Source organism: Acanthisitta chloris, unplaced genomic scaffold (assembly GCF_000695815.1).
Source record: "Acanthisitta chloris isolate BGI_N310 unplaced genomic scaffold, ASM69581v1 scaffold9339, whole genome shotgun sequence".
Classification (NCBI taxonomy): Eukaryota; Metazoa; Chordata; class Aves; order Passeriformes; family Acanthisittidae; genus Acanthisitta; species Acanthisitta chloris.
The window spans coordinates 65,728-80,673 of record NW_008690801.1 but is presented as its reverse complement, the minus strand read 5'-3'; the positions used below and the strand labels follow the sequence as shown (position 1 = coordinate 80,673).

Here is a 14,946-nt window from a genome sequence, read left to right as displayed (position 1 = left end):
AGTTCAGTGCCAAGGCTGAATCTACAGTTCAGTTAACACAGAGGTCGGCAATAAGTGATCCCTAGTTCCCTGTCATGCAAACTGGTAGCCCCTGTATTTTAGGTCGTATTTCATGTCTGAGGCAGGAAAAAAGACATCCTACTCTTCAGCTGTGAGATGAAATAATGGAAAAGTGCCAAATATCATGTGGTTATCAAAAGCATAAATCACACTGAAATACCTAGGAAGAGTGAAGATTTGTAGAAAGTTTTAGGTCAAAATTGCAGAAAACTCTTGCTAAACTTTCTGGAAATCTGGGTCAAGCCAAGTGTCTGTAATATAGCTACAAAACAGGTATCTTTTGCTTTCTACTGTTGTTAAAGGTTAGCACAGCTCTTTTCTGACAAGCCACAGTGCTGTGATTTTCAGTGCCCCTGTAGTCTCCTCAATTCATCAGGTGAAAAATCTTGCAGGGAAGACACTAGGGGAACGGCTGCCCTGAACAAGACAGAACAGCTCTCAAGCACCTAGCAGCATTTCAAACAAAAGCACTCTGGCAGGTCTTCAGGTGATCTTCAAATGCTTATACAAAAAAGAAATCGCCAGAAAATTTAACAGTCCACTGAGAAATAAGGAATGATTTTATGCTAAGCACCTTCTAGACAGCTGATATAAAAAAGATTATGATGTACTAGTTAAAATAAATGCAGTTTTTATTACACCTTTCTTTTCCAATGTGTCTAGACCTATCTGTATTCATGATTCATGTTTTTACTGTGTCTGCTAAAAAAACCCAAATAATAATAATAATAATAAAAAAAGCCACACAACCAAAAACAATCTTCTGGTGCAGCTTTCAGCTGTAGAAAGGAAAGAAAAATAATTTGACAACAATATAGACTAAAAAATTATCATTTTTCTTTGGTTTGCCTTTAAATGTCACCATTGACCACCAGATATTATTGTGGACATGGCCATTGAACATTGTCTTTCTTTATTAATTATTTTATTGCTCAAAATAAATCTACCTGGCCATACTAATGAAATGTTCTTCCCAGACAGCACATAGATAGTTAATTCTGTAGAGTAATGACAACAAGGCCACACAGTCTACCTTCCCTAACAGGAATCTGGCTTTATACCAATAGTTTTCCAATGCCCCTTTTATGATGAAAGATGGTTAAACTTGGAGGAATGACAGGGTTCTCATAATGTTAAATGTAAGCACAAATAAAAGTGTACCTCAACAGAGTAGTTTCCATGGAACATAGCTTGAGTTTTATATTAAACTCTAGCAATGACACTCACTCACTGATGCAGCACTGCTGCAGGCAGTGAAATCATGCTTGAAAGGGTTTTTGCAGGGGGCAGCTTTAGAACCCCCATGACACCAACTTAAATCTACAGATATCGAGAGAAAGGTCTCTGCCTCACCTTTCCTGCTAAATAATGAGTATGATTCTTCTGAGAATCAATACACTGGAAGCTTTCTATATAGTAATTCTCCAGTTCTTCAGCTGCTCATAATGTGTGTTTGTGTGTATATATATATATATAAATACACACTCAGAAAATCCATTTTAAAGAGACACTCTTCCTGAAATGCACAGAATTATAAAGGCTTTATATGTGCAACCCCCAGTAAGCTTAAGAAATACAATTATTTTGCACATGGGTAGACAAGTAGCATCACAGCTTTGCAATATAATCTTCCCAGAGCCAGAATTAGCCTCCATGTATTTCTGCATTATTACTGCTTGAACTAGCCCATTTTTGGCTAAGGTCTTAAGACCAGAGTGTTTATAGAATCCTGCAAAAACTTAATCATGAAAAGCAAATATACAAGCCTCAGCTGTTTCAGAACATACCGTGACGTTTTCCACAGGAACACATAATGGGTTTTTGTTTTTTAAGTCTAAGGTCCATTTCTCCTGACCAATTACAGTTATAGGATATTCATTCAGTGAAGCCAAGACTATGCATTATTTCCATAACCATTAGTTTATTAATCTTCATCTCAAGCCTCCTCATCACCTTATCCCATCCAATCTTGCCCACTTTTAGTTTTTGTTTCCTCCTTGCTGTCACTCTTTTGTTTCAGGTGTCCTGCTTAATAAAGATAATTTGTAATAATTATCTAGATAGATATTGCTTTAAAAGAGGGAAATGTGAGGGCCTTGACCAGGAATGATGGTGTTTTATATAATAGCCTTTTTCCCAAACCTAGTGTTATTTTCAGTGTATAAAAGCATTCATCTTCATAAAAGAACTGATTAAAAAATAACAAGACAGGATTTTGTTCAATACTGATTCTGTTTAAGTTTCATCACAGCACTTGACATTTTGAGCAAGTCTGGAAGTGCACTCACAGAAAACTCAGGATCCACTAAGAGTTTTTAGCAGTGTAATGGGACATTGCTGACTTGGGTGGGGAATATCCACCTACTTTTTTGTTTGAGTGATAAGGCAATTATATCATTCTGCAATTAATCTTATTACCAAAGCTTTCAGTAGTACTGTTTTTTTGCTGATTTATTTTACACTTTTGTTTGTCTTCCTTTTTTTTTTTGGCAGAAGGGATGATGGTTTAATCAACATGTTTATAGATTTTTTAAAAAAATAATAATAATGTGTTTGAGATCATAGTATATAAAATTAAAGTCATTAGATGCCATCACAGTAACACTCAGGGAACTGGTGCAGGCATTGGCAATGTGACACTTCTAGAAAGAGCAGTATTCACTTATGCTCTCATACAGATATATCAGGGAAAGTTGTAAAGAGTAGATTTTTGCATGCTGCAGACAATAAGGTTCATAAAAACATGCATTCACTAATCATTATATGTATAAACACACAGGAGTGTTGTTAATGGTTCCTTCTCCTCTAGAAGCCTATACCACAGCATTAAAATATGAATGGGACAGATGTAGACACCTAATCTTAATGGGTTTTGGATCCAGAACTGATTTTCTGTTTATTGCACCCGTTTCTTTTTATCATTTCATGCTTTATAAAAAAAAAAAAAAAAAGGAAGCTTGGTTAATTAGGAAAAAAAATAGGGAGGGATGCAAAGCAACAAGATTTTTCAAGTTAACTTTCCTAATTTTAAACTGATTTTCTGAGACAGTCAGACTCCTTCTCTTCTTCATCTCTGAGGACTCATTCCCTTCCTTCTCACGTAAGACAAAAGTCTTTCAGAGATACTGAATCAGGAAAATCAGGAAAAATCTGCTCTCTGTAATTCTCAAACTGCACTGAGAACTGCTGTGTTTGAGGGAATATACTAAGTGATGTGTATAGCCTCTACCATTCATGTTTGGTTTGGGTTTTTTCTCTCATCTTCTTCTCTATGGTGAGGAGTGTGTTCAGTGGTTTGTTTGGAATTTTTTTTTCTGTACATAGGTGCATTGTGTGATGCTTGTTTTAGAGAAACGAGGTCAAAGAAGTGCATCTTGCACTATAAAAAAAGGTGGTCAATTTTGTGGGAATTCATTGACCATTTTAGTTGGCTGGTCCCGAAGAAATCTCCGCTACATGCATAGATGAGTTGTACTCTTCCTATGGCAAGTCCTAGTCCATGGGGGAGGAAGTATGTTCCTGACCTCTATCCCAGAGATCTCTGTAGTCACCATGGGCTCAGGTCACTGAGCATCCTCAAAGTAAAAGCTGCCACTTTTGGTTCTGAACCTCAGCTCACAGTGTGCCCACTGCTGCCGCTGCAATTAGAAGATAAATCTTGAATGGTTGCCACTAGATAAAAACAGATAAATTGCTTGGTTAAAGTAAAAAAAATAAAAAGAAATAAAAAAACAGTGTGAGATTCAAATTAAAACAAAATTATATTTACCAAGGAAAGGCTTGGATAAATGTGGGAGAAGAAGAGGTTTATTCTATGAACTCTGATTATTGCATGGGAAAAAAACCTTCCATTTGTACTTAGATCAGAACAATTTGAGCTTTAAGGCACTCTTTTAATCAGCAAGCTCATCTGATGAAGTGCTGTAGGGCTGCTAATATATCAAAGGAGTTCCCTAGTGATTTAAGGAATGTAACTGAATACAATTAAAAGATGAGTTGTAAACACCATTCACGATACAGTTTTTTTGCTGTGCTTTGTGAGAGAGGTTCAATTAATAACACCTGAACTTGTGGTGGTTTAGAAGATAGTAAAGTACTGAACTGTATTGCAAGAAAAGCATTACCATGGCAGCCTACTAGAGATGCAACTATGCAGCTATCTTGGATCTGATGGTCTGTAAAAAGAGAACAGAGAAACTATTAAGCCAAGGTTCACATCCAAGAATGGAATCATTTATGAACAACCTTTCTGGGCCTAATTCATTGCTGAATTAAACCTCATGTAATGTCATTGAAGTCAATGGGGTTATGCAGGGTATAAGTCAGTGGAGCAAATTAGCCCTCTGTCTTGAAGCCAAGAAAGAAAAGGGAAGAGTGATCCAATAAAACAGAGATGAAATGCTGATATTAGCTGAATGCCACTGTTCTTGGTACAGTGCGTTCTTTGTGTCCAGCAGTGAATATTTCATCCTTCCCAGGTGTAAAATCTTCCCAGCAGCACTATAAGGCAGATTTATAATAAATGACAAAATTAATGGTTTAGTTCTGCTGTAATGCAGCTTGTGGGCTCCCAAAAGGAACTGAAGCAGTTACCAGACAACATCTCTGCTAGCTATGGTGTGATCTCCAAATCAAGTCTTGAACTCTTCAGAAAAGCCTTGGGGCTGACCTTTTTTGTTTTGCCTTTTAGTCACCTCTCACCCATACAGATGTTAGAAGCTAGCATTTGTGGGTATGGGGAGCTTTCTACATAGAAAACTACATAAATGCCAGGAATACCTGTGTAAGAGCTGGAGCAAACCAGGCATAGTCACTGCCTCAGGTATGAAGGCACTAGGAAATAGAAGGGACATGTTTTGCATTTCATTTGTATATGGGTAATATTAAGGGCTCTAAGAACCCACAGTATTGCAGTGATTGTACATGTGCCTTGAATGAAGGAAAAAAAATCCATTTTCACTAACCAGCATTCATAATACATTGTCTCTCAGATTTTACTTTTTCTACTGTCTGACTCAGTGATTACTCTATCTGAAATTAAGATCATCATCTCCCTCAGCCGAAGATTATGTGTTTCACACCATGCGCAAAGAGAGCTCAGTCCTGGCTGGAGCCCTTAGGCATTTTTATTATCTGTATAAGGAACTAATTCCCAAATCCTACAGATGGGTCTGCAACTCATGAAAATATCTGTGTGAGGTGACCTGTGCAGAGTAACACATTTCGACAGCATGGCTCACTTTTCACTACTAAGAGATCAAACAACAAGAATTCTTTTGACGTCCTACCATGCAAACTTCAGCAACAAGCAAAAAGATGAAAAATTGTTTAATGTGATTCAGTAGAGAAAACTCTCCAGACCTACATATAAAGGAAGTTGTATAAAGCATACAACATGTGGCACGTGTTGCTGCTCCAGTATTTGTTCTGTTGCTTCTGGTGTAACATCTTAGCAATGGCAGAACTTGTTGGAGGGACTAGCAGAGGGCTCACATGATACTTGGCCTGTTGCAGGTGTGATATTGGGCATTTATTCCTTTTTTATTATGGGTTTTTTCGGGTGGTTCTTCAATAATCACTCCAGATTTTCATTTTCTTTAAATCCCATTGCTTCTATTTACAATTCAATTCTGAGCATACTCTGCAACTCTGGGATTGAAAGAAACAAGATACAAATTTACCAGCTGCAGTGAGATGCTGATGTAAACATATCCAGACCTGTCCAAAGTGCTAGATATATCTTGGGGACTGTTGCAGATATGGGAACAAGTCCCACTAACTCACAACTCCAATTTCATATGATAAAATATAACTAACTATAAAGCTGGTTTACAAGTGCACTGAATTGTCCTTGGCCTAGCTGGCAAGGTTCTGGTGAAAAAAACGTTTTGCTAAAGGGCCAGGTTTTGTTGGACAACAAATCTGATTTTGACAGAAATATTTACATTTTCAGTGGCTAAAAGCCCATCCATCTGACCACCCATTTGCTTTTCTAGTTTTAAATAGATAAAATAATGTCAGTTAGGTATCAGAAAAAGTTGGATGAATTTTTGGATGTTTTATTGAAGGATGCATTTTTCAAGAAAGATGTAAAATTTCCCTGACTATATCCAATTACAATTACTAAACTGTTGTGGTGAATTATCTTTACCTCATCAAAGACGGTCTGGTGAATTTTGTTATTTCTGATCCTGTTGTTGCTTTTCTAAAGCCATCTCTTGTTTTTCTACTGTATTTGTCTTGCATCTAACACTGTAACATTTTGTTTCAGCTGGCAGGCTTCATCTATGCCTGTTATGTTGTGAAATGTATTACTGAAGAAGAGGACAGCTGTAAGTACTAAAGCTTTATTACATACAAAATGAATTTTTTTCTTTTTTTTTTTTTTTAAAATCACCTCTCTGCTATGTTGGCTCTTGCTGACTTCAACCTAAATGCCTTATTATACTGTAGCCAGAACATATTTTATCTCCATCCTTCTAGGTCTAAGGTTTGCAAATGCCTGAAAGACAAAGGAGTCATGAAATGCTGCTTAGAAATAACAGACCCTTTTCTTCTGAAAAGATCGTTGCAATTCTTTTTCTCACAGCTTAGCTGAAAAAATAAATTATTTAAAAAAAATCCCTATTGGTAAATACATTCTTTTTTTCCCCCTTACTCCAGATTGTTATTAACTATCTTCAGAGTAATTGGTTACCACTGAGGTTATAGCTCTTCTGTGCTGACTTGTGTGTTGGCTTGTAAAAGCACTTCTGGCAAAAAAATAGCTTTAGATCATTGCAGGACCTTCATTATGAGAGGTGAAACTGTGGAGCTCCTCTATGTTCCTGCTGCTCCCAGGGTACAATTACAAGGACTGAAATGATTTCATATAGATGTATGTTTGTGTTTCTTCTGCTTATTTATATCAATAGAAGTCTGTTGAGCAGAATTTGCTTTTATTGCATGCTGTAGAGTCAAGCTATTTTATTTTTTCTCTACTCTAACCTTGATTTTTTTAAAAAGTACCACTGCAGCATTTCAGTACATCTTGGGATTCATACTAAAGCACTTTAGAAACAAGTATCAGAACTGCATGTAACTTTGATAAAATATACATGAATCCTAGAGAAAGCTCTGCAACAGGAAGCTAAAGGGTTTTTACTTGATTGAGAGCACCGCTATGGCTGGCAGGGGTTCCTTTTGTGTGTTCTCCTGCATGGAAAATAGCTGCAACCCTATAATCTATTGGCAATACAGTGTCACTGTGAACAATCGAGGGAAGATTTAGTGCTGAAATCAAACCACACTTTGGAGGTCGTTCCGACGATGCTCATTTCAGTTGTCTTTGTGTTTCTGTGGAGGTGAGGAAGGTATAAAGAGTAAAAAGGGGTTGAGATGGGTGTGTAGAGTGGGGTATGTCACAAATAGACTTCTCTATTTAGGGAAGGACTCAATTATATGTACTTTCTCCTGCTTTCCCGTTAAGTGCATTCACTATCCACAGGGCTGGAGGAGAGTCATTCCTTGCCCCCCAAAATGAAATCCCATTTAATACCATTCTGTCCTCTCTTCTAAATGCTAAATTTTTTTTTCACTTTTCTGTAATGCTTTAGGGCATGATGTAAGTAAAAAGCAAGGAAGGGACTTGAGACTTGGCTCGCCAAACAAGGGCAGAAGTCAGAGCACGATTGAGAGATTTCTCCCATGGTCCGTAAAGCAGCATTCCTGGCAGCAAAGTTCTGCAGCCAATATGGTATTGTTTTCTTCTCACTGTGGCAGGAGCTCCCTGTTGTTCAAAAGCCAGAGACTGTCATGCTTCTTTGCATCTTTTCTTCCCATCACCTTGACTATTTTGAGTCTTTTATTACTTTGTTAGTACACCTCAGCCAGGCCTCTTCTTCCAGCCAAAGAACAGTCTTACCCACGTGTCAGCATCTCTCTGAGGTACCAGTGTAAATCCCCACCCAGTGCAATGAAGCCAGCACAAGCTGAGGCACTGCAGCTTCAGCTCTGGTGAGGTTTGGAAGCATGACTGGCAAAAAATCAAAAAAAGGAACTCCTCTGGCTGAGTTGCCCCAACACTGTAATAATGCTCAAATTGAATTTGGCCCCTCAAGGTATCACAAAACTAAAGCAGCTTTACTTTCTACTGAAAGACCTCATGTAGCAGAGAGCAAGAATGATTCTAGTTCTCTCTCTGCTCAGAGATCCATTCTGCCATGTGCCAAGTGCTCACTTTGACAGCCATGGGCTGCAGTCCATACAAATACCCCCTGTTCAGGTTGAATTTAAAATTCTTTTATTTCCTTTGATACATTTTCTCACCTTTTCCATCCCTTCCTTTCCACCCCTTTGGCAACACATCCATCTATCATGCTCTTCTGAGAAGTGTATCCCTTATGGATATCATGTCATTTAGTATTTATACTCCAGAGAGAGATGCCCATGCATGACTTTCTCCATACACTTACAGTTGGGGTCATCTCATGCAGTCCAAGTGAGTGCTAAAGAGAAAACTTTCAGGAAAAGTGGAATATGTCCCAGATACATTGCTAGAGCTTCCTGGATAGGAAATCCTTTGATCTGAGATCACTTCAGATCCCCTAGCTGTCTTTCTCTTTCCATAGTCTCTTCTTCTACCTTTCCAGTTCCTCACCCCTGCCTGCTGCTATGGAGCAAGCTCTGTGGCACAGAAGGATAAAGATGCCCCTCCTACCCAAGTGTACTCCCTCCTCCTAACTTGCTGAACATCTAGCATAAGAGAAAAAAGCTTTACTCTGCTACCTGTCAACCCCTGCCTAGCATCCATACCTGGTAAGAGACAAGGCTGGGCTTGTGCTTCCATGTAGGTTGACAGCTGGTGTTCCTTCTGTGTGCAAAAGATGTGTCCACTGTGAAAGATCCTGTGGTAAAACCAGTCACCAGAAAGCAATTCTGCCACACCACTGTCCTGCTTTCCCAGTGCTGAACTGGTCTGTGAAGAACACCAGAGGGACACTGCCACCTTCTTAACCACCTCTATATTCACACAATATAAATAAATATTCACACAAAATGTAGATCCCTGTATTTCGTGACCACTCATGCCTGTAAAAATGGGATGCCTCTCTGCCAACCAAAGAAAACCATAAGGATAACCATATTGGAGTCATACCAAAGTGTCATTTAGACACAGTTCCTTTCTGATGAGACAGAATCAACAGAAAAAGCCTTTTTCTTCTCACGATGGACACAGTAAACACCCATACACTCAATTCCATTTATTCTGTTTTCCTAATGGGCCATGGGAATAACAGCAGTCCAAAAGAGAAGCAAAAGAGGCAGAAACACTGAGCTTGGCAGGTGTGAGCAGCAAGGCATAAGACTAGCTAAAAAGCCATGCAACATCCAAGCGCCAGACATGAATGCATTCCAGGTTTTAACCAGAGGAAGATATCAACACTGCTCTGGAGTACAGAAGGTGCCACATCTTCTGTTGGCAAAGACCCTCAGCTGTAGAAACACAATCAAGTTTCTCTTAAGCTGCTTCAGCTGAATTAGATTTGCTCTCAAAGTAATTGGAACAAGCTGAAAGAATTACTATTTCTCCATTCTTTATGCAGATTTTATTAAAAGAACAAATGAGCGAGGGTAGCATTAAGCAAACATTTCACCAAGATTAACCTGCTCTAACCTCACTAAAGGATTAGGAATGGAACAATACAGTGATCAAATCAGGGTCATAACTAGGGCTGAATCAGCAAGTCTAGAGGTTTTAATTACTTACACACCAAATAAATCCAGCCACAGGCCCCCTAAATCAAAGAGCACGTCTGCGCTACCTTTCATGAGAACAATCTGCTTTGGGTTAATTCTGCACCAAGGATTAAAGAAGAAGCTGCTTTCCCTCTTGGTACAGTCCCATCACTGCCCTAACACTGGGTGCACCAGAGCCAAACTGCAGCACTCATCTCCCAGGGGCAAACAAGGGTGGCTTTTCCACAGCTACCTCTCTTGGTGCTGGTTTGTCACTCCCAAAGGTCCCTACTGCATTGTGTTCCCTGTGGCTGCATAGAGAGGAGGAACTCTGAGGCTTGGAGTGCTTCAGGTCACTTTCTGGGAAAGATGAGGGAGGCCAGGTGCCCAGCAGGACTGCAGCCAACTCCCCACTCTCCTCTTCACCATTGCCACTGGTATGTCTAAGCCATTGCCATTCTTACCTCATTAGGATTATTAGCTGCAGCAATTAAAAATAAAACATGAAAATGTCAGCAACAACCATTACTTGGAGGCATTCAGTGGCTGTAAACTTATTGGAGCTCCTCATTTGTTTTCCAAAATCATATTAGGCCTGCATTTTTCAAAGGCTGCACATTATTTTTAATAACATTGAAATGTTCATTTAATGTGCATTTCCTCACTAGCAATTTGGCTCCCTGCTACAAGCTTTATACTGCCTTAGTAAAAGAAAATTCAGTGTATTTTTGAAAATGTTATTAACTATGTAGATATTTTGTGGAAAATGCTGGAATGTAAGCAATAAAACAGCATCCTCCCAAGGCTTTTTGTCTGTAAGCCATTAAGAAAGAAACCTGGGTTGCTGAAGTGAGAATTCTGCATTCACCTTTCAGGTTCTGTTGTGGGAAAGGGACTGGTCTGTTATCAGAGGGACAGCTTTCACTGGGAAGGAACCCCTGCCTGGAGAAAATCACCAATTCAGTCTGTGTCCCACAGTGAAACCCCAGTCCAGAAGTCTCCCTTGCAGACCTCGAGAGGGAGCAGAAATAGCATTTACCTACTGTAACACAATGGCAAGGCAATCAGAGAACAAACATAGTCCTTCTAACTGTTCTCCGAGTACCTTAAGGTACAATCTTTGCACTATTTCATGCTAGCAGAGATCCAGCTTGCACATAGACTGGCATTGTTTCCAGTCAAACTGCAATGCAAAAGAAATTGCAACTGGATTAAGGCGGTTTTTGCTGCATATTCCCTTGAGTCCAGATTTTGGGTGTGTCTGGCACAGAAGCAAAGCTCTAGATAACCCTTTAAAACTGTTCAGGAAGACAATAATATCCCAGATAGAAAATATCTACTGGTGAGCAATACATTATTATGTGCAGTTAATGTGCCAATAAACTCAGTGTCAAACAATAATCCACTCTGGGATCCTAGGTCTGACCTGGGAAGTAGGAAGATTATGACAAAGATATTCTTTTAAAAGACACTATTAAATTCATTAGATGTGAGAGATGAGAAATTCTGACAAACATATGGGGTAGGTAAAAAAACATTTTCGTTTTATCTCTGTTACATGCAGCCTTCCACCTTTGGGCAAGTTATTTAACCTCTCCATATTTCTATTTCCCATATTTAAAATGGGAAATAATGAGGGACAAACTCACAGGCGTGTGGTTTCATAACTTTGAGCTTCTGGGATGAAAGGCACTACTGAAGTGCAGAATATGCTCAGGTATCACTTTATTTCTGTGCCAAATGCTTTTCACAATCTGCTTAGTGAGACATTGCCGAGAAATAATACCTCAGCTTCCTTCCCTGCTTAAAAATCTCTAAAACAAAGACAAATAGAAACTGGTAGCAAACATTTGACTTAATTAATCTGCTTCTTTGTTTCCCATTCCATTTTCTGGTGTATATGACTGCAAATGCTCAGAGTACCAGGACAGGAGAAAGACAGGAAGTAAGCAGAAAGTAAGGCTGTGAGAGATGGCTGAAGATGACTGCAGGCATCTTTCTGCAGTCAAGGCTGGACTTGAATGCATCTCTGAAAGCTGCTGTCTTGGAGAGCCTGGCAGGTCTCTTTCCCCTGCATCTGAAAGGTGCCACTACAGTGGCAGTGTGAGTTGCAGCTCTAGCAATGCAGCATTATCTGTTACACTTAGGTAACGCTACACAAGACAGGAGGTACCAGGTCTATCCATCCCTGCATCTGATACCCAGTAATGAAGAATCTCTGATGCTTATTTCCACATCTGTTTGCCATATAGGCATATATGAACACAGCAAATTTGTGGTTCCCAGAAAATCCTGACAGTAATTTGCAGTTCATGGATGGACTTAGCCAGAAGAGGTCTTGCTGTATTTATTTTCGCACAGTGGTCTTTTCTTCATGAAAGTCCAACTATACTTGCACTAAGAAAGGTTTTATAAAACACAGACTCCCGAGAAATGGAGATAGTCAGCTATACATTAGTTGTGCACCTACCATTTGTGTAATGTGTCCTGAGTCTTTCTCTGGAAAACACCAGTCATTCCATCTTCACCTCTTTCATGCTGCCACAGGTGGCATCCATCCCACACTCCTACAGCCGAATGCAATTAGGCCTGTCATTTAAACTAACAATCAAGATTTCCACCAGAGTCAATGGAAGCAGGGACCTAACTTCAAAGAGCAATTTGCCCTATCTGTGTTAGACATCTCTCTCACAACAGGGTGAATCACCAGTCTGACTTGCTTGGTTAGTGCTAAGACAGCCTAGGCAGCCTGCAGAGGCAACACAGCAGCAACTAATTTGAACAAATACAAGCCAATATTTAAAACAGAGTTGTTCTCCATACAATTGAACAGGTCATTCATGAATGAGAATGCAATGAACACACTACAAAAGTTGAAGTTTCAGCTTGGTTTTTTCTCAGCTACAGTCACCAATTTACAGCCTATGGCTAAATTAGAGCTTTTTCCTTTTATTTGTTTCATTTAGCATGGTGACTGCTACACAAACTAAGTAAACCAAAGAGAGGAAAATGGGATGCCTTTGGCTGTCAGGATGCTAATAGAACTGTGGAGGGAGAGAAGCCTTTGAAATCCCATGGTACTACCTCATGCTTGTCATCCTAAACAGAGCTGCCCTGGAGAGCCACAGTGCCACCAGGAACATTTAGGAAATTCCCTCAGATGCCTGTCCAACATCAATCTTTTGCACACATCAATAGCTGGTTCCTGTGTTATTATTTCCAGTCATGTCCTGTCTTGGAGGGGCCCTCTCACAGAGCAGGATGGTGTTGAGTGTCTCGTTCTCCTCGGCACAGAGCACAGGCATTCTGCATCCCACGAGGCATGCTCACTGATTCCAAGGCACAGGCTGCAAATGTCTGAGCTGCAGAGTGTGAGGGTGAAGCACAGGGGGAAAAGCCTATGGCAGGAAGATATGACAAGTGAAACCATCTGCATTTGAGATGCAAATGGACCTGAGCAGCCCAAGGTGTCACAGGGCTTGGCAGACGTTACACAGCCTGGTCTGTGATCATTTGGCACCGCAGTGCTGAGAGAAACAAACTTAAAAGCTCTGAGGAGGTGCAGTTTGTTTAAATAATAGCAAGTAATTAGTCTGAAGACAAAATCAGTGATGGCATTTTATAATTACAATTAATTTAAAGGTTAATTTCCTTTGGTGCTAAAATCTTATTTAAAACATTTACCAGGAAAGGAAATTAGGATGTTACTATCTAGATTCATAGAATGCTTCTGGGAATCCATGCCTATTATCACTAGAAAATTAGGTTAGGCTCAAAGTGGGAATTTCAATTCATTTTAGTGTATAATAGATGGTGGTCAGGGCCTTGAGTCAGAAGGGTTGCTTAGGGTAGACTGTATGATTTGCATTTCCTTTGTTTGTGGAATTAATTGCAAATGTTGCCAACAAAAGGGCTGGGTTTATACATGAACAAGCTTGACATGAAAAGAAAATTGGTTATGGATTGCTGCCTTCGTAACTAACGAAGCTGATGTTCAAGGAATCCCTAGGAGACAGGGTTGTGGTATGAGGCAAATATATAAATAAAATCACAAAAGGGAAAATGGTGGTGTTGCTGGCTTCATCTGTGATAATTTCTCTTCTCCCTTACTTGTCTTCCCTGCCACTCCCCTTGCATCCATCACCTCCTGTGGGGATTGTCAACCTCAAGTTTAAAAAATGTCTAAATAACATAATGTAAAGCGTGAAGAAGTAACATTTCCATTTCAGCAGCTCATCACAATGGGATACAGCTTAACAAAATCTGTGCATTGTAACAGCCAGGGAGATATACTTACCTTGCATCCTTTTTATGAAGTATTCACTACACAACTTTTAACTTTTCAAGAATGACATTGGAGGAGTGTTGAAAAAGATCCGCATATGTGAAAAGGGAATGAACAGTTAACATTTCTTTTTTGAAGAAAGATATATTTCATATCAAAACATTTTGGAAATATTACTTGTCTTGTCATAAATTATTTGTTTCAAGAGAGGAACACAAAGGCATCCAGACCATGAAACAATGTCCCATACAGTTGCATCAAGTCGGTAGCAGAAATGAGATAACAAGTAGTGATGGTTCTGACCATCTTTTGAAGAGGTGCTCAGGTTATTGCTGTAGCTGAATAGGGCGTGGTCTTCTGGGCCGTGGAAATGTTTTGACATTGAAAAATAAACAAAGCTCATATTCAAAATCAGGAAAAATTAGCAAAATCTGAAGCTCTTCACAAGCTGAAAATTGCTTGGGAGATGGTTTCAGGCATGTTTTGTTTTGATGGCTGTGAAAGAGTCCTTTTCAACATTAGACATTTCCTGCTACTTTGCACCGAACATGCAGGCTTTGAAGTCACTCCAATGGGAAGTGTCTCCTGCTTCACTCGGTCAGAGGGAGGGGAGGACAGCTTGGATCCTGCTGAGGGCAGGCAGAGCAGCAGCCTGTGGGTGGCCATGCTAGGCTGCCAGTCCCCTTCTCCACCCTGGTGTCCCACCCTCCAAGGGTCACTGACTGCCTTCTTGGGTTTTCAGCCAAAATGAGTGGGAGGAGCATGGCATGTCCTGGCCATCCAAGCTCATTCCAGACTGACAGGTAATGGAGTCTCAGAGAGGAGTTGTGATGAGCTGCTGCAGGTGGACCAGACTCATTAATCATTTCCAGTGGCCCTGAGAA

General features: G+C 39.8%; 1 protein-coding gene across 2 annotated transcripts in view; it reads left to right on the top strand.

The window, feature by feature from the left end:
* LOC103809149 (sodium/potassium-transporting ATPase subunit beta-1-interacting protein 2) overlaps positions 1-14,946 on the top strand; it is a 79,544-nt gene that overhangs the window by 48,992 nt on the left and 15,606 nt on the right. For both annotated transcript variants that reach the window (XM_009081962.1, XM_009081963.1), the window contains exon 2: positions 6,332-6,392. In XM_009081962.1, coding sequence (XP_009080210.1) covers positions 6,332-6,392 — 61 coding nt within the window. The remainder of the gene's footprint in view (positions 1-6,331; positions 6,393-14,946) is intronic.